A 27,617-nucleotide genomic window follows, 5' to 3' on the forward strand; every position below is an offset into this window, starting at 1 on the left:
ATGCACCTATCCAGACTTCCTGAAATCAATCTTTGCCAGTCGTTGCCCTGCAGCTCTCACACACCTCTCCAGAGCCAGCTGTGCATGAGTAGCTGCAGCTTTCTCACATCTTCTAGAGGACAATGTGACCAAATGAGAAAAAGGGGCTTAAGTGTGCATGTGTCTTAGTGACAGTGTTTCATAACACACATGAACTTTAAGCTCCATGTATTTTATGATCATACCCAGCCTTTGCACTGTCCTGCACTCCTCTCTTTCCCGAGTGTTTGTGATGGAAGCAGCTGGTTATTTCAGGTATCACAGTATTTATTTGGAGATCAGTGCCAGGCCAGCAGAGCAGGGGCATTACTGAGCAGCCCTAGAGCAAGGGCTCACACTTTGTTTCCAGGGAGGGTTCCTGCCCACCAGAGCTGCATCTATCTCTGCACAGCAGCAGACCCAGCAGTGTTCAGGTCACCGAGCAGAGCTCCAATCTCTCATTCTTATCTGGTGTTTCATGTTCCTGGCTATTTGCTTTTGCAACTGCATCGAGTCACTCGACATGTGAACCCTGGACTATGATAGTTTCTTCAGGTATCTTGTAATCTTGAAACGAGAAGTAATTTTGAGGCAATGTGAAAAATGCGAATTGTATGATTGGCTTTTTGCAAATATTAAAATGAATATAGTATGTGTTGTGTTAGAAAGCAATGCTGTATTAATTCTCTTAAGTAGTGTGCGAAATATAGTTTTAGGTTATAAAAATTGTTAAAATAGAAACTATGCTATGTACGATAATTTTTTAAAGAAAGGACTTGCAGCGAGATAGCAGCCACAGGACACCTGAATCTTTCAGAGAAAAAAAAATTTATTGCCCCCTTATCAGAAGAAACGAACTTTTTCCTGCCTCGAAGGCGCTGGCAGGATTCAGAGGAAGAAGCTGACACTGACCAGACAGAATCCTGTATTTGAATGGAATTTATGCATCATGTATGAGGTGTATGAATATACAACAGGTTATTGTTTTTAAGGGTTAATCCTCTGTTAACGGGTGTCCTTTTTCAGGCGGGTGTTGCCCAGAAAAAGGTACCCAGACGTCTGGAACTCTTTGTTTTTATTGTCTCATATTGTCCTAATTAAAACTGTCCAAATTATTATTATTATAATTGCATTACTTTTTTAATAACCATTTTATTACTATTAAACTTTAAAAATTTAAAAAACAAATGATTGGCGTTTTTCACAGCAAGAATTTCGGGTTCTGACAAAATCTGTGTGAATAGGAAAAAACCAGCAGAGTGGAGCGAGCCCATGGGCTGGCGGTGGTTCCAGCACACCATGCCCCAAGACTACGGTTAAACACCTTCACCACTTCAAAATGCAGGTGGAAAGCAACTCTTGCAGGGATTGCAGCAGAACTGCACATGAAGTGGATTTTTCAGCAACCGTTAATCGAGGTCAGCAGTAGAGCAGCAATTCCTGTAAGAAGTTGTATTTACATGATGTTATATTGGCTTCGAGGCCTGGATTGTTCCTTAGCAGCCAGCACGCGCGGAGCAGGCCGGAGATGGTCCCTCGGGACGGCACCTCCCGGGCTCGGGGAGTCCCGGCGCGGTGCCAGCCGGGCCTATGGCGGGGCCGTGAGGGGAGCGCGGAGCTGCCGCGACAGCAGCGCAGGGCGGCCGTGAGGGGAGCGTAGCGGGTCGGTGAAGGCAGCGCCGAGCTGCCGTGAGAGAAGCGGAGCTGCCGTGAGGGCAGCGCGTAGCGGGCCGTGAGGAGAGCGGAGCTGCCGTGAGGGCAGCGCAGCGAGGCCGCGAGGGCAGCGCAGCGAGGCCGTGAGGGCAGCCCGGGGCGCCCGTGAGGGGAGTGTAGCGGATCCGTGAGGGCCGCTCCGCCCGCCCCGCGCTGCGGCGCAGCCGCCACGTGACCGCGCAGGGCCGGCGAGCGAACATGGCTGCGGCGGAGGGGTGAGTGTACGCCGGACCGGCACCGGGACCCCCGAGCCCCCGGCACCGCCGCCAGCCCGCTCCCTGCGAGGGCCACGGCGCGGCCGGTGGGGCCCGCCGGGGGCCCGGCGCTCCAGCGGTGTCCCGGGCCGGCGGCGGGGCCGGGAAAGCAGGGCGCGGGCTGGCGCCGGGCTGAGTTTTCTGAACCCGGGCTGAGTGCTCCGGACCCAGGCTGAGTTCTCTGAACCCGGGCTGAGTGCTCCGGACCCGGGCTGAGTGCTCCGGACCCGGGCTGAGTGCTCCGGACCCGGGCTGAGTTCTCTGTACCCGGGCTGAGTTCTCTGTACCCGGGCTGAGTTCTCTGTACCCGGGCTGAGTGCTCCGGACCCGGGCTGAGTGCTCCGGACCCGGGCTGAGTTCTCTGTACCCGGGCTGAGTTCTCTGTACCCGGGCTGAGTGCTCCGGACCCGGGCTGAGTTCTCTGTTCCCAGGCTGAGTTCTCTGTACCCGGGCTGAGTGCTCCGGACCCGGGCTGAGTTCTCTGTACCCGGGCTGAGTTCTCCGGACCCAGGCTGAGTTCTCCAGTCCCGAGCTGAGTGCTCCGGACCCGGGGTTCTCCGAAAGGATTTCGGGTTTTGCACGGGGCGGTGGCAGAGCTATGAAGGATCCCACGGGCGGGTTGGCTCGCAGTGCCTTGTCCCCAGCCGTGCGTAATCCTTGAAGTTGTCTCAGGTTTGGAAGTGATGCTTAAAGGTGGCTCGGATTGCGCAGCACAAGAGTTTTCTCACATTTTGTAGCAAAATTCAGCCGTTTCTTGGTGCTGTAAGAAAGTGCCATTATTAGTGTCCCCAGCGCTGTCCGGGCCCCGGGGCCATCCCGGGCTGGGCTGCCAGGAAGGACATGGAGCTTCGTCGGGACTTTGAGCTGTCAACTTCACAAGAAACACTGAATTAGCCGTGAAGATCATACCCATTTTATACTTTTTACAGCCGTAGTTGCCATTACTGTTTGTTGTATCGCCCCTTTCCTTGTGCTAGGCCTCTTGAGCTTCACATACGGGATGTGGAAACAGCGTTGGAAAGTGTTTATGCTTCAGGCTGGTGTTGATGAATCTGTTGCTCAAAACAAACAAATAAATAAGGCCTGGTCAACAAACAAGTGGTAATTTACTGAAAAGTAGTTTCAGTGGTTTCTCATCTTCTTTGAAATCTGGATCCTCTCTGTGGGATCTCAGTAGAACAGAAATGGCAGTCAGTCCATGAATTTTCTGCTCAAAAAAAACAAGTACAGAAAGTTAACTGACAAATGGTAAGAAAACCAGAAATAAAATAGGAGTTTTAGTTACCAGTGTGTTCTGGTGGTTGCTTTACAACAGATCCAAAATGTTAGATGCATCATATAGTACCAGAATGTACGCTCTTTGAAATATAAGACTTCTGAAATAAGCATTGAAAATCAGGAGCTCCAGGCAAAGGGAAAATATCTTTAAAGAAACAGATGTAGTTTAATGTTCCTAGCTATATTTCACTTGCAGTATAATAAAATAAAAGAGCTCATCTGTGAGCTTGGGCCTAAGTGATCATAAAAATTGTATGTGACAGCCAGCAGGAAGCTGTCAGCTACAGTGGGAGGCCTTTACCACACTGAGCAGTGGTTAATGCTGGTACCAGACTGGGGAAAACAAGGGAGCTGAGCTTCTCTTGCCCTGTTTTGTTCTTGCAGGTATCCACTTTTGACAGCAGCTGAGGTTTATTTGCAGAAACTTGCATAGGTTCCAAGAGTTGTGCACCACAAAGCAGTGCTTGTATTAAATTCCCTTCTTTATCAAATGTGTAACTTCACATGAGAGTTTTGGGTTGAGTTTGGGGCTGGATGTGCTGGAGTCCTTGTGCTAACAGAAGAAGACTTTGAATGACCAGCCAATGTGTTGTATTAAATAAATTCTGATAACTCTGCTGAAGCAAGTCCAGAAGAGGCCACAAAGTTGATGAGAGGACTGAAGTGTCTCTCATGAGAAGACAAGCTGAGAAAATTGGGGCTGTTCTGGAAAGGAGAAGCTGTGTGGAGACTCCCAGCACCTCCCAGTATCTGAGGGGGCTCCAGGGAAGCCGGAGAGGGACTGTTCATCAGCAGCTGCAGTGACAGGGCAAGGAGTGATGGGTAGAAATGGAAAGAGAGGAAGTTTAGGCTGGATATTAGAAAGAAATTGTTCACTGTAAGAATGGTAAGATACTGAAGGAGGATGTGGATGCCCCAGCACTGGCAGTGTTCAAGGCCAGGCTGTGCAAAGCCTGCTCTAGTGACAGATGTCCTTGCCCATGACAGGAATGTGGGACAAGATGATCTTTGAGGTCTGTTCCAACCCATTTTATGATTCTTTTATTTATGTGTCTTGTGCGATATAACTGAGTAATTAGAGATCATGGGCCAAAATGAAAAACTTGTAGTTTCTTCCCTAGAGAGAATTTTATGTCAGTTTTTTCCAAGGCAAAGACCATGGTTTTACACTGCTTACACTGTAGTTGCATGTGTATTTGAAGGGTTGATACACGTGAGGCAGTTGCATATGAGAGTTGCACTCAATTTACTACAAGTCATTGAACAGTCAGTCCTATGTGTGACATTTTTTTCTCGTGATCTTGAGTATTGTGCGAGTTCTGTTTCCCAGTTTTTCTTTGCCATGGAAAGCTGGTTGTACAGCCATACACATTTTTGTGAGACTTGAATGCCCCTGTCAGCACTGTCTGGAAAGAGCTCTCTGTGCTAGCTCTGGAAATGGCTCATGTGTGTCAAGTGAGGGGATCTCTGCAGGCAGAGCAGCACCTGTGGCTGTTCTGCCGGGTTGTCAGTCCATCCATGGGGTGCCATCAGTTTGGTATCTGGGTGCTTGCAGGAGAAAAAAAGAGAACAAGAGCTGTGGAGGCAGCAAACTCCTCTAAGCTGAATATTGTCTCTAAAACCTAGCTGGTTTTCTGCGCAGAATTGCAGTTGTGAAGGTCGGTGTGTTTCTGGCAGGCTCACTCCGTGTGAGGTGTGAATTAACGAGTGCTCAGCAGGAACATGAGAACAGAGCAGGATTTACACTCAGCCCAGCCCTTGCTGCAGGGTGCAGCATGCTCAGCTCTCCTGATTTCTGCAGCAGCCTTAAAACAGAGGCCAAGGCCGTGCCCCTGAGGGAGCTGTGCTGCTCTAAAACTACTGCAGGGACCCTGCTCTGCTGTGGGGTAACACTGTGCCATCATATTCACCAGGGAAAGTGGGATCTGTTGTGTGCAAGGAAGAACACACTTTCACTCAGGGAAAATGTGCACCAGAACTGCCATTTTGCACTAGAATGCAGTTCAGCTTCAGCATTAGGATCCCAGTAAAAGGCACACTTCAGTGGCTGATTAAAACTACTGGTATGAATTGCTGCCTGATGTCATTATTTCTCCTTAAGTGTCATTTGGATTGTCAAAGGTTTTAAGTGTAATAAAAGCATTAATATTAGACTTAAGGGAGATGAAAATGTGCCTTTGTAGCAGCTTCCTCTGAACTCCAGGGTGTAGGAATAGACCTGGAGGAGAGAGGTCAGAGTTCACTCTTTTTTCTTTTTTTTTTTTTTTTTGTAAATCACAGCAAAAGATCCCCAAACTTGTGAAGTGAGTAACATGGCAATGAAGGTGACTTTTTTCCTTACTTTGAAGCAAAACATGAGACAGGCTGTGCTACAACCTCTGCCTGTTAGTTTTTTGGGATTTTTTTAATTAGCAGATAGAAAGATCTGAGAGAAACATGTGATATAAGGGTATCTGATGCTGTTCTCTCCTCTCTTTTATAAATGCCCCATAAGGTGAGCATGTGATTTCCAGGCTGTTGCATGTACTTACTCCAAGGGATGAGCGTGCTTGGAAACAGCATTTTCAGCCTCCTGTGCATTGCTGAATTTCTGAGCCACAGCTTTGTACCTGGAAGGCCTTGCCTGTTTTTAGTTTGAGGTTCATTATCTGACTTTAAACTTTCAGTAGCTTTTGCTAGGATTGTATGAACTTGCTTCCTTCTTCCTGCCGGCATGGGTACCCCAAAACAAAAGCTTATGTTGTTCTTCCAGGCTGTGCTGATGTGCTGCAGCCCTTGTGATGATTACCTGCCTTGTGAGGGGCTGTCAGATGTGTGTTTGAAAGAATAAAAATAAACACATTTGGGTTTTGTGCACCATCAGCTGAACTTGTAAGCAGATATTTTGAAAATTGGATTAGCAAGAGCAGTCCTTTACCTTCTAAAATGACTTATGCTGTTACATCAAGTGGTTATAAGCAAGTAAAATAAAGTATTTTATTAGGTCCTTTATGCTGTGGCTGCAGTAGGAAATTACAGGGTTTACATTTCTGAGGTTGATAGTCTTTTAGGAGGTTATGCAGCTATAAATCAAAGGTTGCCTTTCAGATTGCCCATGAAAGCTATATAATAATTAAGATGTGGAGCTTTGCTCCTCTAAGGTTAAGTACTTTGGTGCTTGGTTCATTTCTTGTCATCTTAACATAGTAACAAGGTAACTGCACCTTTCTGGATCTCCTGTAAAGCTTAGCTGATAGAAAGTGACCATCCAGTCAGGCTTGGAGAAGCTCAGGTGGGGGGACAAATTGGACTTAAATAATAGGATTTTATGGATAAATTTTATTGATCATTTCTAATACTGAAGCTCCAAACCACAGCTTTGCTATTTAAGCATAAAAAAACACCCCCAAAATAAACTGCTTTTAGATTCTTCTCATAGCATCTGGTTAAACTCCTCCCTCTGCTCCATATCCTAGAAAAGCTGTAGTGTTTCTACTGAGAAACCTCCAAAAGGTGCTCTTATGGAGCTCAAACAAAAAGGAATGAATCAGCCACATGTTCTTGAGGTGCTTTCAACATCTAAAATTCCTTAATAACAGTGAGCTCTCAGCTTTTAAACTGTGTCCCTGCAGTTGCAGCTCTGTTGAGCATAATTGTTCAGAAGCTTTCTGGGCTGGCTCAGCATATTTGTGTGGCCTTAGGGACAAGTGGAGGTGCCCAAGCCATGCTCCTGTGGCCAAGTGTTTGAGTTCAGTCACTGGCTGAAGCTGCTTGTGTGTGTTCAAGAATAACCATACATACATAGGAAAGAGATTTGCCCATCGTGTGTGTGGGAAACGCTGTTGTCCTGTGTCTGCTGTCCATCATCTTTTCTCTGCACTCCCTGTTTCCCAGAAGGACTTGCTGAAGTTTGCTAGACTTACTGTAAACTTCCACTTCTGTCTTCAGCTCCTCAGAACTGATTTTGTTCCCTCCTGCTTTGCCTCTCCTCAGCTGACACGGGCTGTGGTCACTTTGTGTTGCACTACCCCAAGGGATGTGGTGAGGGCTGTGCTGTGGGCTGGAGCTGCAGCCAGCCCTGTCTGCTGTTTCCACCTGTGAAAAACGCCAATCACTTGTTTATAAAATTTGAAAAGTTTAATAGTAATAAAATTGTTATAAAAGTAGTAATACAATTAGAGTAATAATAATTTGGACAATTTGAATTAGGACAATATGAGACAATTGAAACAAAGAGTTCCAGACGTCCGGGTACCTTTTCTGGGCAGCACCCGCCCGAAAAAGGACCCACATTAACAAAGGATTAACCCTTAAAAGCAACAGAGAATTAACCCTTAAAAACAAGAGCCTGTTGCATATTCATACACCTCACACATGGTGCATAAATTCAGTTCAAACACAGGATTCTGTCTGGTCATCCTCAACTTCTTCCTCTGAATCCTGACAGCGCCTTCCAGGCAGGAAGAAGTTCGTTTGTCCTGATAATGGAGCAATAAATTCTCTTTCTCTGAAAGATTTGGGTGTCCTGTGGCTGCCGTCTCACTGCGAGTCCTTTCTTTAAAAAAGTATCCTACATAGCATCGTTTCTATTTTAACATTTTTTATAACCTAAAACTATATTTAACACACTTCTTAAGAGAATTAATAGAGCATTACTTTCTAACACAACACATATAATATTCATTTTAATATTTTCAAAAAGCCAATCATAAAATACATGCATTTTCCACATACCTTTTTCCTTTGGTCCTTGTGTGAGCAGTGCTTGATGTTTGCTTGACAGCAATATGTGTACAGCAGCTCTTCCCCAGGAGTGATGAGCCTCTTGTTAGCAGAGTTGAATTAAACTAATGAACACTGTGCATCTAAATTCTGCTAACCACTGTTTGCCATTAACTGTCTATTGAAAAAATCTCTTCCAGACCCTCCTTTTGGCTGGGGAATGAGACTTTGAAGGTGCCTGTGGCGCTCTTTGCCTTGAACAGAAGGCGGCTGTGTGAGCGCCTGAGGCAGAATAAGGATGTCCAGAAGAATTCAATAGTTCTGCTGCAGGGTGGAGAAGAAACCCAGAGATACTGTACTGACACTGGTATTTTGTTTCGCCAGGTAAGGGCTGAATCCAGCTTCAGACTAAGAAACTCTCTTCCACTGCATGGATTTTTAAATGATTTGAAATTATTTTCTCTGTCTCTTGGATGTGCATTGTCTTGCTTCACTTAAATAAATTGGCTTCTTTATAACATTGCTTCTTCAGCTTTGAGTTGCTCTCACATTCAGTGCTTTAGTGCAGGCTCATTTAAAGGCCTATACCTGTTCAAGGCCTTACTGCTCATCAGTGTATCTAATCTTGAAGACAGCAGTAGAATATTTCTTCATTTTTTCAATCTTGTCTGTGACCCAAAAACAACCTTCTTTGTGTAATAAAACATGTTAGAGTGGACCTAAGCTGAATTAATTAATAGAAAAGTATATTTCATGGTTTTATAAAGCAACAGTTTACAATATGTGTCTTCTTAAATTAAACTCTTCCTTAAGCAGCCATGTGTTCTTCTGTCACAAATAGGACTTGACATGTTCTGGGGATACTGATGTAAAAGAACTCAAATTATCTGTATCCCACACCCTGCATGGTTTCTGCAGCACTTTGTTTTGTGGATTTAATTGAGCTGATGTATGTTATGAAGAAACAAACCCAGTAAAGTCTAATTTAAATAGCACAAATCCTTATGTAGTTATGAGTGTGGTTTTAGAGGAGATGCACCTTTCAGGGTACTAGAGCATATGCCTGTCCTTACCAAAATTAAATCCTGTATTATTTGGTGTTTTGTTGTTTGCCTGCTTGTTCTTAAAATAACTCTTGGCTGAGGGCTGTTCCTAGTGCAGCTTCCTCTTCTCTGGGGAAGGTTGGGGTTTCACTTCAGCACTCTGCCTTTGCCACCCAATGAAGCTGCACTGATTTTGCCTTGTCTCTTGTGAGGTGCTTGCTTCTCCCTGATCATACATTCCCTAATTCTAGACTGGAAGAATGTATTTTAATGTGTAGTGTATGTTTATTGTGCTGAGTTAACTTCTTTATGGTAATTTATTAATCTCTGATCCTTTCCAGTTGCCAGCAAAGGGATTTGTATTATTCTAACCTGAAACTAACCAGTCTGTAAAGGTTTAGACATAAACCACTTCTCCCACTCCAAAAGCAAGAGATCTCTTCCAGATATGTGGGAATAGCAATTAATATGTGTTCTAGTGTATTTTTAGAGCTGGTAGAAGCGAGGTCTTTCTTCTAAGAATATATTTTGTTTTAACCTAGGAATCTTACTTTCACTGGACTTTTGGAGTAACTGAAGCAGGCTGCTTTGGAGCAGTAGATGTTGATACTGGAAGATCTATGCTTTTTGTTCCACAACTCCCTGAAAGCTATGCTGTTTGGATGGGAAAGTAAGACCTATCTCTTAACTGCATTCTGGTGTATCCAAATACTTTATATAATGTAACTGCCTGTAGAGCTCCAGTGTTGTCATTTAATCAGATTCCACCAAATCATGCCCTGGGAATGATATATACATACAGTGATATATACAAACAGAGATACAAAGCATGACCAGTTGATATTGATCATGTGATATGAAATGATTCACCACCATTTGGAACACACTACCCTTGGGATTGAAGCCCATGAATCTCAGGTACCTCTGTGAGGAACGTGAACCATGAAGAAAAGTCAGCATCTTGTGTTGAGCCCAAGCAAGTCAAATAATAAAACAGGATTTTTCAAGCTGCTTTGCCAGTTTGCAGCTGCCTTAACTAATGAAGCTTTCTGAATGGCATAAGGTAGTTTAGCCTCTGATAGGCTTTTTTAAAATGAACTCACAGACAGGAAAATGTGCTTTTAATGCTATTCTATGAGTGTGCCATAAACATCTCTCCATCCACCTTGGTAGTAAATGCTGCACAGTGCCACAGTGGTGGAGGAATTGATTTATTTATGTGTTCATTTATTTTCTCAGTCTTAATTGTATTTATACCCTCTACCAATTTTTGTAAATTTTTGTATCATTGTCTCAGAACATTGGATTGCTTCTAATTTAATCTTTTGACAAGCTGCTTCACTTCTAATTGAAGCTATCACTTATATTTTAATGCTAATTTTGGGAAAAGGAAAACAGTTGTAACTGATCCCATGTGCTGAACTGTGTCAGACCATATGGCAGGGCATGGCTGCTGTCTTCTCAGAGAGTTTATGTGAATTTGACTGTCTTAGACCTGTCTGGGGACTGAAATTGTGATGGCATAAAAATCTGCCTACTGCAGATTTTTATGAAAGATTTTAGCTGTGAGCCACACCTGTCTGGGAGGGCAGGTTCTGTAATCCCCCCATGTGTGCTCTCTGGAATCTGTTCCCACTTACAAAGTTTTTTCCTATCCTTAGGTTCTCTCCTGTTAGTTCAGAACAGCTGTTTCATACCCACACTGATTGTGCCTAATCTAAAAAAACTTAAAAATATTATTGAAATTCCAGCATCTCATTTTAAATTCTCAAACAAAATATTGTGGTGCTTATAACTAGTGGCCTTTTTGATTTGTTTGTGCAACACTTGTTATCTGTCCACTTACAGAATTAATTAAGTCTGGTTAAAAGTGGTTCATTGTCATTGTTTGTGTCTTCTTGCAGAGTATAACAAATGGTCTTTGTTGTTTTTTAAATTCTTGTGCTTACCCTTCCTGAATGCCTCTGTTTGAATCTTGTTTTCTCTCCTGTCAGCCATGGTCATGTACTTTTTCTGCTTGTCAGAAGGAGGATGGGTGAATAACTCATTTGTGAGCCAGTAGCAGTTCTGCTTCATAAGTTGGTTGGCAGTGGGTCCTGCTCACAGCTGGGGACTGTGTTCCTTCCCAGAAGATTCAATTTTAACTCAAAATTAGCACTGAAAGAAAAACACAAGTAAACATGCCTTCCATCCACTGCAGGTTATTACTATACTGAGTGCTTATTTCTGTGCCCATGGAAGGCACTGGCTGCCCACTGCAGAGGCAGTCATTTAACATCAGTGAGGCACAAATCTGTGGAATTTTTTTGTGGTTTTGGAGGGGTTGGTATCTTACAGAGGTCTGCAGCTGGTCTGCTAGTTCATGGCACAAGGTGGAGTTGCTTTGCCTGGTGTTTATTCTGCTTTCTATAGAAGACAGGTGTGAATTTGGGCAGAAATACATAGATTCTCTTAAAATTAATGCAAAAGGCTCTTTACTACAATTTTACCACTGCTGTATTACTAAATGTATCATTTGATGTGTTGTGCCTTCACTTCACTGAAGAACACATATTTGAGTTGCTTTTGAAGCATAGTGTGGGTAATGTGAAGAAGAGTTAATAATTCAGAAGGGTTAATCTTTTTGCCTGGAAATGATACAAAAATGGGGTTCCTTGACTCCATTCACTGCAGTGTTACTGCACAGTGGCCACAGCCAGTGCAGTCCCTGGGAGTGTTTGCTTGGAGATCAGCAGGCTGTACCTTTACAAATGACACCATGAACACTGTGATTCTGCCAGCCTCACCACTGCCCTTGATTCCATGAGTGGTGCTGTGTGTGAGGTGCTGCCTGGACACTGCAGGACAGACAGACATGGAGGACAGACAGACATGGAGGGGGGAGGCACCACTCTGGGCTGGGGTCAGCCACAGCCCAGCACTGAGCAGTACAGGTGATGAGGGGGCTGCTGCTTTGGAGGTGTTATGGATCTGGTGTGTGCTCTGAAGGTGTGTAAAAATAGTTGTAAGGCTGCCTTTCAGAAATCCTTCAAGCCAAAATAACCTCTGCAGTTTTAAAGGGAAAGAGGGATTTAGTTTAGCTCACAGACTATGGAACTTCTCCAAAAAACCTCAAAGCCTCCTAAGGTGGCATTGCAGAATTGTTGTGAGGGTAATTGTAGGACTGGTGGTCCTGTGGTCACAACACTGCTCTGTTTTTAAATTATGGATGTGGGCATTTCCCCAGATGTTGGGCCAGCCAATTTCTTAGTTGCTGGCTGGAAAAACCTTTTCAAGTAAAGAACCACTTTGCCTGTCTCTTGACTTGTATCTCTGCCCTGTCCCTCTGTCATTTGTAAGGCAGAAACACAGACTCTGAGCTTAGTGGGTGGCTTTTCTGCTCCTGAATATTCTTCTGTTTTAGCTTTAGAAGTAAGAATTTTAGAAATGAATATGGTAATATAGGATAGTAAAGGCTTCAGAAGTGTAAATGTTTTGTAAATGTCCCTCTTCCTTGGCACAGTCTTAGCTAATCAAGTTTCTGGTGCAACAAAGCTGTTAGCCATCATTTCTGTTCCTAGAAAGCCTTGAGTTGGTATGACTGCATGCCTTCACAAGGACTTCAGTTTTGCTAATTAATGCTGCACCTGCCATTTACCTCCTTAATTATAAATGACAGACCTAGTCAGTGTGCTGATTAAAGATATTTTCTAAAGTAAAACATACTGTACAGCAGCTGCTTTCTGTGGAGAGCATGCCAAAATGACTTCATAGCCTTGCCACATAGAGTGTTTTTAATGGGAGACAAAAAGTATTTAACCCTTTCACATCCTAACTTTAGAAACACATATTAAATGTATTACTGGTTCAGAAAAATAAAATGGTGCTGTGGTGCCCATGAATGGTGCAATTTCCTGTGTTTTCTCTGAAGCTCTGCTGGATGACTGGTAAGCATTGCAGCTTTTATCTGGCTTTAGTTGCACTCACTAAGTTGCAGCTTTAAATTCACTCACTGTAAGTAATGTTTTTCCATGAATTTGATTGAAAGCTATCTGTGTGTTCAAAGTTGAACATTGGATTAGCACTTGGAGCTGTAATAAAGCACAGTGAAATGCTTTGCAAATGTTAGTTATTTCTCAGAGACCTAATGAGGAAGCTCTTTAAAACATTGTCATAAATTTCAAATAGGTTACAACCAAAATCAACCTTTGGTTTTGGTGATTACACTTGACTGACATCAGCAAAGCTGAGTAGTTTTACTGCCTTTTAAAAACTGCAGAAATATATGGTTGGGGGATTTTGTTTGTTTGCTTTTTTTTTTTCCCTTTAACACTTCTGAAAGGATCAGATACAAGAAAGGAAGGGATCTCATGTTTGAAAGGATCAGATCAGTACTAGCCTCTTAGTCTGTGTGGGCTCTTGCCTTTTTTTTTCTTATAGACTTCTTGGGACTATGAAAATTAGAAGCTAAGAAACTGATTTCTTGATCTCTTCTTCTAAATGGAGATGTGTGAGATTTTGTGGCATTTGTATTTTGAATTATTGTGAGTATTAAACTGAGCACATCATGGCATGTTGACTGTGTGGTGGTGATGGAGACTGGTGCATTAATCCCCCTTGCTCTGGCAAGCAGAGGGCAAGGTCTGTAAAGGGAAGCTGACAGGGGGCAGCTCTTTGGAAGGGGAGTGCAGTGTGTGTGCAGGGTAAAGGGGATGAACTCCAGATTACCTTAATTGCACTTCTTAATGCACATTTTGCAGGAATGAAGGAGTTTTATTAATGTGGAGCATACAGGTCTTCTCCATAGCCTGCTCCAGAGCTATGTGGTTTTTGTTTTTACCTTCAGAACTGATCTGCCATCTCCTGCTATTTTTTATTATAATTTTTTCTCTAAAATGAAATATACTTTTCTTTTTCTGCGTTTCCAGTTTGATCTTTACTGCAGTTTGTCACTTCCCAGTACCCATTGAATCTTTATTTTGCTGTTTAAAAAAACCCTAGGTTTTAATCACTTTAGGTCATCTTATTACTGTGTTGTACCAATTGGCATTGCAAGTTATCTGCAAAGTTTGTTACCATCTGGAGATGTTCTCTGTGGATCTCAAACATGCTCAGTTCTGCTTCTGTTTCTGAGTAGTGTCAGAACTCATTTCAGTCTTTGCAGTATCCCACTAATCAAGACTTGCAGTCCATTTCTGTTTATTGCTTTAACTTCTGGGAACATTAGTCTAAATTGACACAGCACTTTTCAGTGTGGCAGTTGGAGGGTTTCCCAGCCCGGGAACACTCATCTTTTTATTTATTTATTTGTTTTTATTTTCTGCTTTAGGCTTTTCCCTTTTCTTATTATGACTAGTCATTGGGTTTCAGGTTGCATTGTAGTGTTTCTGTCCAAGCCAATTTGAGCTGATTTTGGAGAGTAGCAGTCTTGAGAGAGGGTTTTTGTCAAATACTTTACTGTTATTCATGTAGTACATCTGTTGCTTTGCCCTTGATCTGATCCTTTCAAAACTGCACGATAAAGCTGGTTGCTTCTGATTGACAAGGTTTACTTGTGCAATCCCCCAGGGTGCTTATTTTCCATGATTCCAGTTCTCTCCCTGCATTGTGATTTCCATTCTTTGTCCCCCATTCACTTATTATTGTATTTCATAGAATCATAGAGTGGCCTGGGTTGGAAGGGACTTTAAAGATCATCAAGTTCCAGCCTCCCACCATGGGCAGGGACAGCTTCCACTATCCCAGGTTGCTCAGAGCTCCATCCAGCCTGGCCTGGGACACTTCCAGGGGTGAGACAGCCTCAGCTTCTCTGGGCACCCTGTGCCAGGAACTCAGCACCTTCACAGGGAAACATTTATTTCTGATATATAATCTAAACCTGCTCTAGTTTAGTTTGAAGCTATTCTCCCTTGTCTTGTTACTCCGGGCTCTTAAAAATTGCCTTTCTCCTTATTTCTTCTTGGCTCCTTCAGGCGCTGCAAGGCTGCAGTTAGGTCACCTTAAAACTTCTCTTTTTCAGGCTCAACAATCCCAGCTCTCCCATCCCTCTGCCCATCCTGGAGCCTCCTCTGGGCTCTCTGAGCAGCTCCAGGTCCCTCCTGTGCTGGGCCAGGCTGGGGCAGCTCTGCAGGTGGGAGATCACTGAGGGGCAGAATCCCCTCCCTGCTGCCCCCAGCCCAGGGCCGGCTCTGCCCCGCAGCTCCCCCAGGGCTGCCCCAGGGCTGCTCTTGCTTGACTTGTTCACTCCCAGCCTGGATTGATCCTGAGGGTTGCCCCCACACAGAGGCAGCTCTAGCACTTGGTCTTGTTAAACCTCATGAGACCAGCTGCCTGATTTCTCTGTGGATAAAATTACTTTTTCAAGTAATATCCCACAGATATTAATCCATGTCTGGATTGCTTTTACCACTTCACTGACAATTGTTTTCTCTAAAAGCACTGCTCAATTACTCAGACTTCTCAAATGTTCAGTTCAGTCATTGTCCCAGTATTCTCATTGTCCACAGCCCTGCTTGGTCTGGGATGAATGTGTATTGTTTTTTATGACTTTTACTTCAGTGTTTATTTTTATAAATCTTTGCTTTCTTACAGCTGTCTTAAACAGCTTAAGTTTCTTGTTGAGAAGGCTTGAAACCATAATAGCAATTTGTATCAGTCCATTGATTGGCCATCTCCACCATCATACACCTTTTAGTGAATGCTCCAGTTGGTGGTTTTGTAAGCATTAAAGTACTTCTTTTTCCTCTCCTCTTTTTGATTCAGGCATTTTGAGAAAAAACCAGCACTAAGCAAATCTGTTGGGTGTTGCTGCACCAGAGTTTTTAATATCCGGGTGTGGCTTCGAAGCACAGGCTGAGATAGCACAGCTCATTTCAGTGGTGTGGCAGGGAATGCTGATAACCCCCACCAGGCATTTCTTATTTTATACTTCATGTTATGTGCTACCAGGAGTACTGAGCTCAGTGATATAAACTCCTGATAACATTTTGAAATATCAGAGAAGCCAAGTTTTTCTTTTTCTATAGGCATGCCATGTGTTTTTTCCACAAGGCCTTGGCTGCTGCTGGTAGGAAGGTGAGCTGCAGCAAAAGAAGTGTCCATGGGGATTTGCCAGCAGTGCTCCAGCAAGGCTCTGCTCCTCCACCCTGCTTGGCCTGAGGGCAGAGCTCTGCTCCTTGCTGCCCTGCTTTTGGGAAGGCACTTCAGTGAGAAAAAAAACCTCAAGTGAAGTACCTACAGTAGTCCCTGTGTTCTTGCACTTCTGAAATTCCACATTCTTAGCTCTTGATGTTATTTGTTTTCCTTAGGTTTTTTATTCCCTGTGACCTGTCTGTATGCTCAGGAAGGACTCTCTGAAAGAGTGTGGTCTCTCTTGAGAAACCAAAAAAGGAAAACAAACCAAACAATATGCTGGGGAAAGGTATCATTAATATTAATGCTTCTTGCAAGTTCAGTGTGAGTGTAGAGCAGGCAGGATGTGTTTTGCTGCTGTGTGGCCCTTGCTGGAGCTCTGGCAGTCGGAGCAGGTGGTCCCAGCCCCAGCCCTGGGGGACAGCAGATGCTGCTTTGTCTGGCAGGGGCAGTGTGACATCGTGGATACAGCACTGAGTGCAAGGGGAGGTTCTGTCTTTTCTTTGTGCCCGTTGAGGACTTGTGTCAAGTTCATTTAACTTTGTTGTGGTTTGGCTTTCCTTACAAGTTGTGAAATGGGAATGTTACACATCATGCCTTTCCTTCAAAGCTGTTCAGGTCATCTAATGCTGCTGTAAAAATCAGTGCTCCTTTTCTTGTTCTGTTAGCAGTTAATATGGGGGCTGTGAGACTTGCTACTGACCTTGCAGAGCTTGCTGTGGTGCTTTTATCTGTGGGATATTAAATATTGCTTGTGTCCCCCTCCCCCCAATAGTGATGTTTTCCCAGAGTACAAACAGAACATCTGCTCTTGGCAGATTTGCTATATAACTTCCTTTGTTAAAAAGCATGAACTGGGACCAGTGTTTGAGTGAAACACTTACTGTATGTAGTGACCTGGAAATTACACTTAATACCTTAACCACTATAATTCTTATGCTCTTTTTTTTTTTTTGAGAAGAGAGCTTTCTAATGAGTATATGTCATCAGTTTAATGCTACAATGAATCTTTCAGGGATTTCAGTGTGTAAACATTTCCTTAGGCACAGTTCTTTCTGTACAGGGCCTTGACTCCAAGGAAGAATTTTATTTGCAGAGAGGAATAAAGCAAAGGTTACCAATTGCAAGTTTCCTGTGTTTTTGATGGGTAGGGTTAGGGTAGTATCTATTAAATGTCTAATAGAGATACTGCTGCTTGAGGTAGAATTTATAGAAAGTCTAAAGAACTGTTCATCTTTTAGAAATGCCTGTGGTGGGAATAGCTGAGCAGGAGCAGTGAGGCTGGATTCTTGAAGCAGATGAAATAGGGAGCTGGGTGTTTGGCTGTTGCTAGGACTTACTGTGAGATTCTCCCCAATACTTATTCCTGATTTCCTCAGTGCAATGGGCTGTATTGGTGCCCCTGGTTACTCTGATTGTGCATGGCCTGTGTGGCACTGGGAATTCCAGTATCACCCACCCAGCACCTTGTGTCCAGCTGCATGCTTATGGACTCTGCTGTTCTGCCCCTCACACAGATGGGGCTTCACTTACAATCCTGCTTGCTTCCCAGTCACATCAGCTTGAATTATCATCTTCATCTTAATTTCTTCCAAAATCCATTATTGTCTCAGAATCCATCTTAGTGCAGAATGTATCAAGGGGAGTCTGAGTTTACATGTGCAGGTAGTTTTGTCTTTCAAACAGTGTAGCAGTAATCTTGAGAGCAGTGGAAAGGGAGCACCATGAAGGTACTCAAAACATTGTTGGAGGCTGTCTGTGATACCAGCAAGCCCATTAGTGCTGTTTTGTTTTAAATCTAGCTTGATGCCTTTTAATCTTCTTGTTTGAGATAGTGAAATTCCTTTTGGATATAAAGGTGATGGCACTGTTTTGGACAAAGTCAGGAACATCTGCTGGTGTCTTTGAAAGTGTGCTGTGTTGTTCTTCCTAGCAGTTGTTGACACCCTCTTGTTTGGTTAATGCTTTACCATCTGTTAACTTGATGATATTGTAATGAGAAGGGAGTTTATTGGTGAATCTCTGACAGCATTAAAACATTGCTTTTGCATCCCTTTTCCGCTTTCAGCTCTACTACATATTCTGATGTATTTCTATTTTTCTGCTTTAAATTTTGCCAAGATTGTTACTCTGTGTTTGCAGTCTCTGAAATTTATACTCTGCTGTAAGCTCATTCTAGCAAGGACTGAGAAATGAGTTGTTGACTGTGTAGAACTTCAAGTGCTGAAGATTATGCTTATCTAATTTTCTCCTTGTGCATGTTCTTTCCTTCATTTAAGTGATGAAAAATGTAATGTATTTCATGCCATGTGTGTGTGTGCTGCAGTGCCTTGTACAGGTGATGTCTGCAGGGTAATGTAGGCATTTAATTTGCTCAAGACAAAGTGATTTTGCCATAAAGTAATCTTTTATATCTGTTACTCTGAATATGAAAGTCAGGGTTGAATGGAAGAAGCAGAAAGCTTTAATGTGAAGTTAACTGGTTTTAGCCTTTCTGTCTCACTGCATCAAGAATCATCCTCTCCTGATTTTGTGATACAAGCCTGGACAATTTTTTGTGTATTTTAGGCACTAAAACTTGTAGAACCTATGAGGAGAGTACTGTGCCCTGAACATTATTGTGTCAAGTCTTTGTTATTGGTCTGTTCTTTTATTGTTCCAACTGTGTTAATCCTTACTTTTAATTACTGCTTATTTTCTGGTATCTACCAGGAGCTGTGGCTCCTAAAGACAGCAAAACTTGTGGATCTGTTTTTTAATTGTGGGAGAGTCTTCAGCATGGCATGCTGCTTTCTGTCAGTACTTGCTGTCTTCTCCCCTGACATAGTAGGAGTTCCTCAAAATGGTTGTTGAGTGGTTATTTTGAGATTCCTACAGCTCCTTTTCAAAAAACACATTAAATTAATGCTGTTGAGTTTTGCTGATTGGTTGAAGGTTTTTTGTTTTGTTTTGTTTTGTTTTTTTCTTGCTAAAGCCAGATACAGTGATTAGAAATTGTAGGTAATTCCTATTATTGCCCTAATGTACATTCAGTGATAGCATGTGTGGTCAGCCAGACAGAATACTGCTTTGTTGTCTGTGCCCCTTGCTATTAAATTAATATTTCATTTTGCAGAAGAGCAGTTACATCACATTGGTGTTTATTGTAGGCTGCACCTTGCTTTATTTTGTATGTAGCAGTGGAGTAAGGCACCCCTCTTCCAGAGTAGCTGCAAAACACAAACCAGGCCAGATGTGAGGACTTAAGGAATTCTCTGACACAATTCAAACCTTAACATGAAAGGTGTATAATTGGTTTAATATTCACAGTGAACATACCATTAGGAATATTGTTTTCCTACAGGAATATTCTACATTCTATGCTATGCAGTAAGATAACTAATCTTGAACTGGGAACTCCAACTGAAATGTTGAAGAAAAGCTAAATTGGGCTGCTTCAGGAAAAGCTGAATTTCATTTCAGAGCTGATCCACTCTAAAAGCTAAAAACTGAAAATCTGTCCTAGAAGCATTGAAACATGGAAATACCAAGCAACCTTTAGGAATAAATGTTAAATATATTGAAGTTTGGATGAATGTTTAGATGCAAATGAAAGCACATACATAAAAATGTATATCAGCAATTAGGCTGCAAATATATTAGCAAGTGGCTTAGATGTGTTTCTTTCAGGAATAGCTATCAGCTGTTATAAATTCTGTTCACAGCTTTTCTTTGGCATTTGTGATTTAGATCCATCTCATTTTACCTCTCTTCTGAATATGGTTCTGAAAACTAGAACACTTTTTAACATGTTGATATTACAAGGGTATTGCTCCAGAGTCCTTTAGCATACAAAGAAATGTTGCTTAATGGAATTCTTACAGTAATGTCAAATTTGTACAGATCTCTTAAGATTTGTGTTATGAATTCTTGTGCAATGTAATGAACAAGAGGTTTAAAATGTTTTTAGACAATGAGACCAAGTTTTTATTCAGTTTAAAGTGGAAACACAAGGTGGTTGATAAAATGCTGCAAATAAATTGTGATGTGAAATTTGTCCAAATATGTAAAAACTTTAAAGCAAAATTTTGGTGTATTTATAGATATACAGAACTGTCATAGCTGTTCATCTTAACTGATGGATAAACAGAGGAGTCAGTTTCCAATTCCAGTTTGAGAATCACATCAAAGTGGAGCCAATCCTAATAATGTGGTCTGGCAAAATCTGAATTGCTGTGATTTGGTTGTGATTTGATAAAGTATCTTGGTTTTTAAACATGCCATCATGTACTGTGTGAATTTAGTTAAACCAAATGGAAAAGTTTATTCTAAACTGGGTTTTTTTCACCAAGATGAATAACTGACTGGGATCTGTGATTACTCATTTTTAATACTATGCTCCCTTACACTTTTGCTGGTGGTTTTTGTGTTTGATAAATGTGTGTTAGAGAAATGAAGTACAGTTATTGTAAGGTATTAATTTACTCTCTGATTTAATGTTTCACACTGGATTTTTACAGTGAAAGTTTTGCTGCTGCTCCCCCACCTCTTTTTTCCCATTGCTTGAGTAGCATTTTGCTTAAAATAAAATTGTCACTTGTTATCATTGAGGGATGAATCTTCAATATTTGATGTTTAAATAAAACCATAGCTGTTAAAATAAGGCAGTGCATAAGAATTCAAATCTTCTTAAAATAGAGCTTCACATCTTTAGGCCAAATTCAGCATTTTCTAATCCTCTTGAGAGTAAGAAACCAAGTAGGTTATCTCAATAGGGCAGAAAAACATGGCAGAGAGAGGAGTTTCATGGGAAGCATCAGCAGAAGGTAAACAGCTTAATGTTTAACTCAAAATGACTCCAACTTTTTCACTGGAAATTGGGATGAATTGTAAGTTGTGAACTAGGGACAGTCACTTCTTTAAGGGGTTTTTGTGGCTGAAAATGAGAAAAACTAAGACCATATTAATGTAAATCAGTGTCAGTGCAGGACTCTTAACATTTCCTTTCTGATGTCCATGAGCTCTGAGATTCCAGATTTCTGCTTAAATGCTTGGCTATGTGAATATGGGCATGACCCAGGAGTTTGGAGTTGCTTATTTCACTGTAAGACAGCATGATAACTCCTGTTATTCTGGAAGTTAACTATTGACACGTCTAATTAACACTGGTATTTGCTTGGCTGAGTCATAAAACTATAGGGAAAGGATATTGAGCCTTTTTAGGGCTGATATGCATTATTATCTGTGGGTTTTTGCCAAGTTGTGTTGTCAGGGAATCTAAACAATTCTGCACACTCCAAGCCCCTTCCTGAACCTTGTAAAAATTAGGTCATTGCTTCTGTTCACATCTGTTTACAAAAGGTTTGGGTAAATTTTTATAGGTAAATAGGCATGATTCAATAATATCTGGGATCATATCTTCTGCTTGGGCAATCCTTCTAATTAATTTATGGCTTGCTGTGGGGTTTTTTGCACATAGTCTCTGCAGTGATTAATCAGAATTCTAAAACTGGCAGCCCATAGCAGTGTTACAAATGACAAAGCCAAACCTAGAAGTTGTAACCAGCTAACTTACTCTGGCTTCTTGAGAGTCATTTGTGGAGAGAAGCACTCCTCATCCCTGGGAAGGATCAGATGTACTTGAAATGATGAAACTGAATGAAACTTCTCATTTTCATTATGCCAAGTGAGCATTTCATGGAAGATACCCTTTGGCAATGGTGATCAGTGCTAGCTTTAGCCTGTTTTGCATTCAAATTGGATAAAAATGGGTACTGAGCCCTGGATTTGCTCAGGAACTCTGCACCAGTACTGTTTACAGTAACTACCATGTTGTGCATGATTATCTTTCATTGAGCCCCACTAAAGTGGGAAAAAAATGGAAGAGAGTAGAGAGAATATGGAAAGGTGCCATTGAGGGTGACAGAATCACAGAATGGCCTGGGTTGGATAGGACCTTAAAGGCCATCAAGTTCCAACCTCCCACCATGGGCAGGGGCGCCTTCCACTGTCCCAGGGTGTTCAGAGCCACCCAGCCTGGCCTTGGGCACTGCCAGGGATCCAGGGGCAGCCCCAGCTGCTCTGGGCACCCTGTGCCAGGGCCTGCCCACCCTCACAGGGAGGAATTCCTTCCCAGTATCCCATCTAACCCTGCCTTTTGGCAGTTTGAACCCATTTCCCCTTGTCCTGCCAGTTCCCTGTAAATAGTCTCTCTCCACCTTTCCCGCCAGCTCCTTCACGTACTGGAAGGTCACAGTCAGGTTAGCCTGAAGTTTCTCTTCTCCAGGCTGAGCAATCCCAGCTCTCCCAGCTTTTCCTCCCAGCAGATCTGCTCCATCCCTCTGCTCATCCTGGTGCCTCCTTTGGACTCTCTCCAGCAGCTCCAGGTCCTCCCCAGGGCTGGAGGCAGCTCTGCAGATGGTGTCTCACCTGAGGGGCAGAGGGCCAGAATTGCCTCCCTTGGCCTGCTTGGCTTCTCCTTCTCCCTGACCTCTGGTTGCTTTCTCTACTGCTTTTCCATATGTGACAGCACAGAATTTTTTGGCTCTGTTACAGACTTCTTGTTCACTTTTTCCTTGCACCTCTGTGGTTCTGCGACAGAGTTGGTCTTAGAAATCTTCCCAGTGGGAGAGGCAGCTCCATCACTGGAGCATCGTGGCTCCTGTGGGATGGGTTTGTGGGAAGTGTATATGAATTTATTTTTCCATCTAGTTGGAGGTGCTAAATGACTGTATAAAAAAAGGGAGGCAGAGCTGTGGGTGCTGCAGAGAGGAGCTGAGAAGTCTGGCTCTCAACTTTGTGCTAAGTCTTGCTGACTTTTGAGTGAGCTAGCAAGAGGAAGATGAGCAGGGAGGGACACATCTAGGAATGAGGGCAGCTTGTCATTAGGTGTGATGAAGGCAAAAGGATCACAAAGATGACCTAGTTTAACAACTGAGGGAGAGGATGGAGGATTGTGGGAAGCTGCTGTTCTCTTTCTCTTAGAGAAAAATTCAGCCATGAAAGAACCATGAGCCACTTTTGTTCCTCAAAAGAGTCACAGTGTAGATGAAAAGAGACGTTGGAGGGATTAAACTGGAACGGATTAATATTAACCAGAACCTAGAATTGTTTTAGTAGCTGTGCTGTAGGCTACACAATTATAGGAGACAACTAGCAGCAACAAGAACAAAAAGGTGAAGAAAGAGCTTGTGAAAGGAAAGAAATTTTCTTATTGGAGTGATGGAAAATGAGACATATTCTTACTTTAACTGTATTAAATGAAGTCAATAAAATCCAGCACACTTGTGGGCATACTTCTATGAAACATTTACTTTACATTAAACAGGTTTTTTTATTTAAACAATGCAGCTAATTATTAAAAGGTGCTTTGGATGTATTGCTCTAAAGAGCATACATTGCCATAAATTACCATTGGCCATACATTAGCTGGTTTTACAGTTGGGATTCTTCTGATACCAGATGAATTGGTTAAAGCTGTAAAAGAGAAAACCAAAACCAAAACCTGTTCATCATGTTTCTGGATTATTGAAATACTTCAGCGTGTGAGGAATGAAGGAATAATAAGGAGATGCCTATAGGAGAAACAGAGTATGCAAAAGTTGGAGGTAAGGCTACTATAATAGAGAGGGTATATAAAGATAAGAGGATATAGTGGTGATTTTTTAATTTTATGTGAGATAAGCCAGGGAGAAAAGATAAATGATAATTGCTTTGGAATCTCTGTCACTGATACGAAGACTCTACTCAAGGAGTATTGCAAAAGGGAACATAAAATGAGATAGTTTTGTGTTACTTTTGAGTAGTACTTTCACAGATAATAAATTTTTTAAAATCTGTGATTTTCTGCTTGAGAACACCATAAATGGTTTCATGTTGTTCATGTCACAGCCCAGTACTGTTTGGAGCATGAAGAAATGTAAGTGATAAAGAAGCAGACAAGATAAAAAATGGCCATAAGGCAGTGCTGCAGCCTCCTGGTAGTGCCAGCAGCTCTGTGGTGTGGGGCAGCTCCTCAGGGTGCTGTTTGCCCACCTCACTGCAAGGTTAGAAATGCCCTTGGGCCTCCAGCCTCAGTTATTCTTTCCCCAGATGGTTTTGTGCTCTTGTTGTGTAATGTTTCCATGGCTGAAGCTTTGTCCTGCCCACACTTCTTGCTCTCCCCCTGTCACTCAGGAGGCAAAATGCACAGGGTCCCCCAAACTCCGGCACCAGCCATGGGTTTTATCCTCCCATTTTCTTTACCCTGAAAGTAAAGAAATGTTTATTTTTGTGGAAGGGTATCAACCGGGTGATTTTATTATCTTGAGATCACATTTTCAGGATTATAGAGGTTGTATTTATTTCAGTGTTGGGGGGACATGGAGATTTTAATCAGAGACTGAAGTCTCCTGAATAACTGGCTGCTCCCATACAGTGAAGGAATGAGCAACAGTGCAGCCATTGGTACAAAAGACAGCAGGAGAGCCCTGGAGGGACTGACTGCCAGCAGATCCTTCATGTTCTTCTTGCCTTTAGAAAAATGTCTCTGGCTGCATATCAGGAGAAAAGAGTAGAAAAGATTTAGGTTTGAACATGGACCTGTAAAGTTGCCCACTCTGTTGGGTTAGAGGAGTGGATCTCTGGTATCCTGAGAGGAATACAGGCAGCAGAGCCCATGTCTTAATAGGCCTCAGTCTGCTACATGGTTACCAGGGTAAAAAATGAGTGTTTTATTCACTCTTTGAATGTAACACAGGCCAGGCTGGTCTTCTGTCTTTTCCACATCCTTCCAAAGTTTAGTGAGTTAGAAAGTTATACCTAAGTGGCATGGCAAAAGTCCCTAACAAAGCTGTCTTGCATAGATTGGGAAAAAACAGTTCTGAGGAGACTGTGCTATCAGCATGGACTGGATTAAAGCACACTGATTTTTGTAGCTGTGGCAAGTTCCTGTGTAATCTCCTATTTTGAGAAATAAAGATAAGATTAGTAATACATTCCTCGTATCTGATGCTATTGTTGTGATAGTAGAGAATATAGTTTTTGTTCTCTGTGGCCTTATTAAATGTAAGAGCAAAGCTAAACCCAAATATTTCTTTTTATTGTTTTCCAAAGGATTCATCCCCCTGAATTTTTCAAGAACAAATATGCTGTGGATGAAGCCTACTATGTGACTGAGGTGAGTTGTCTGTCTCTGAATATTTTTTCCTGTGAACACAAAATCAATGAGTGACAATGACTTTGCTTGATTTTAGTCCCTTTCTTGCTGGATGTCTCCTGACTTGTTGGGATCTTCTCTCCCTTCCCTGTTACTGGAAAATATCCTTTTATCTTACAAAGCACTTGTAATTTTTTTAAGGCTGCTCTTTTGATCTGACCATAGTTCTTAATCCAAAGTCAGTCTCATAAACATGCTCTGTTCATGATGAGACCTGTCAGTGTTTGGCTTTATCCAACTGAAACATGTTGCTAAATACATTTTTTTGAATGCTTTGGAGATATGTGGACATTGCTGTCAAGGACGTTCCATGTCCTAGCTTGGACTTGGGAGCCTGCATTCATTTTATGCCTCCAAAAAGCTGTTGGGAAAGGTGTGGTGTTTGTGAGGTCCCCAGGATGAGGTGAGAGATGAGAATCTGACTCCATGTTCTCAGAAGGCTGATTTATTGTTTTATGATATTATATTATTAAAACAATGCTATACTAAACTATACTAAAGAAAGAGAGGGATACAGACAGAAGGCTTGACAAGAATGAATAATAAAAACCTGTGACTGACTCCTCAGAGTCTGACACAGCTGATAGTGATTGGTCATTAAGTAAAAACAGTTCACATGGAACCAATCAAACATGTGCCTGTTGGTAAACAATGTCCAGACCCATTCCAAAGCAGCAAAACAGGGAGAAGCAAATGAGATAATACTGTTTATTCTCTGAGGCTTCTCAGCTTCCCAGGAGAGGAAATCCTGGCAAAGGCTGCATGCCTTTCTGCAGAATCATCCCATTACTTGAATAAGCAAATATATTCACATTTTTGGGTGCAAGTGTGCCTTGCTTAGTTAGGTTTCTGATTTAATTTCTGAGCAGATGTTTGGACACTTGTGCACCTGGCCAGCAGTGGTTTCTGTGGTAGGAAGGCTCAGCAGGTGAGGACAGTATTCCTGCCAAGCTCTGTGTGTGACTTTCATGGAGAGCAGCTTGAAGAAGACTCCTCTGATTCTTCTGTTCCTGTAGAACACTAATTCTGACTCTCTAGACCACAAGTTTTGCTCTCATCAGCTGTGAGGAGATTTCATTTAATTATCCTAATGAATCTAGCAACAAAGTAGAGTTAGATCTGTATGTCAGGAGCTGGGAGTGGAGGGAGCTGTGGAGAGGTTGATTTTTGCCATATGTGAGTTGGAGTCTTGTAGTGTCCAGGTGCTCCAGTGCTCATCTGTCAGATGGTGAAAATTGCAAGTGGAACATACATGTTTTGGTTTTAAAAATCACATTTTTAAAAATCACATTCACCTTATTTAGTTTGGGTCATTTTCTGTCAACAAATGTCTTCATTGCAGTTCTGTTCTCTGCTTTTTTACTGCTTAGAAACTTCATTGATGGGAAAAGAGCTCTTTTTGTGGAACAGTAAATAAATTAAAAAATGAAGGCTGCTTTTGGCCTGGACTGCATGTATTAAAGTGGGAAGTTGTTGAAGCTTGCAGGATAACTGTTCAGCTCTCAGTGGTTCCTTCAGCTTTTGGCTTTTTTGCCAAGGAATTTGTTTTCCACCATCAGGACAGCAGGGGCCTTTTTTATAGAATAGATTTACATCAATGAATGACCAACATCTGTAAGTGTGTTATCCTGATATTTCATGGGATTGAGAAACAAAAAAAATAAAGGTTGGAATTGATATTTTTGAGCTTCACTGCCATATACTTTCTTTTGTTAATATCAGTAGTGTGTATTAAGGTGGTTTAAAGTTGATAGAATACTGCTCCATGCAGCTATGCCATGTGTTCATTGCCTCAAGATAAGTGTAATTCAGCACCCACCCTTCCCTTCTGCAGCTGCTCTGAAAGCCCAGCACTCTACAAGCCCAGGGATTTTGTTCTCAGATTGTGAATGTTTGAAGGAGGCTGAATAAAAGGATTGGTCAGTAGAAGTGACCCTGTGAAAATAACAGTAAATATTCTTTGCTGAGCATTTAGCACATTGTACCATAATAATATCAATGCAAATGTTGCATGTGCAGGATGGAGCACCCTGGTGTTCCTTATTTCTGTGTGACATTACAACTTTTTTGGCTCCTATGTTATGTTTTCCTAATGATGACAATAGACATCATTATAATTGGTATTTATGTCTTTAAAGGACACAATGAACTTGATCACTGTCAATATTTTGTATTCTGCTGTCTCTTGTTGCATGTCTCAGGTAATACTACAATATCTGAAAGGTATCAGAGGAACATTTTTCTCTTTGCAGCTCATTTACTTTATATACAGTGAATATTGATAAAATTGGTATCAATATGGTTATGTGGAAGAAAAAAAAGACA

General features: G+C 42.2%; 1 protein-coding gene across 1 annotated transcript in view; it reads left to right on the forward strand.

Annotated features, from left to right (window-relative positions):
• The first annotated feature begins 1,902 nt into the window (after positions 1–1,902).
• Positions 1,903–27,617, forward strand: part of PEPD (peptidase D) — a 151,720-nt gene continuing 126,005 nt past the window's right edge. The window contains exons 1-4 of the mRNA XM_063167645.1: positions 1,903–1,946; positions 8,165–8,348; positions 9,550–9,677; positions 25,190–25,253. Coding sequence (XP_063023715.1) covers positions 1,930–1,946; positions 8,165–8,348; positions 9,550–9,677; positions 25,190–25,253 — 393 coding nt within the window. The 5' untranslated portion in view covers positions 1,903–1,929. The remainder of the gene's footprint in view (positions 1,947–8,164; positions 8,349–9,549; positions 9,678–25,189; positions 25,254–27,617) is intronic.

This window comes from Melospiza melodia, chromosome 13 (assembly GCF_035770615.1).
Source record: "Melospiza melodia melodia isolate bMelMel2 chromosome 13, bMelMel2.pri, whole genome shotgun sequence".
NCBI lineage: Eukaryota > Metazoa > Chordata > Aves > Passeriformes > Passerellidae > Melospiza > Melospiza melodia.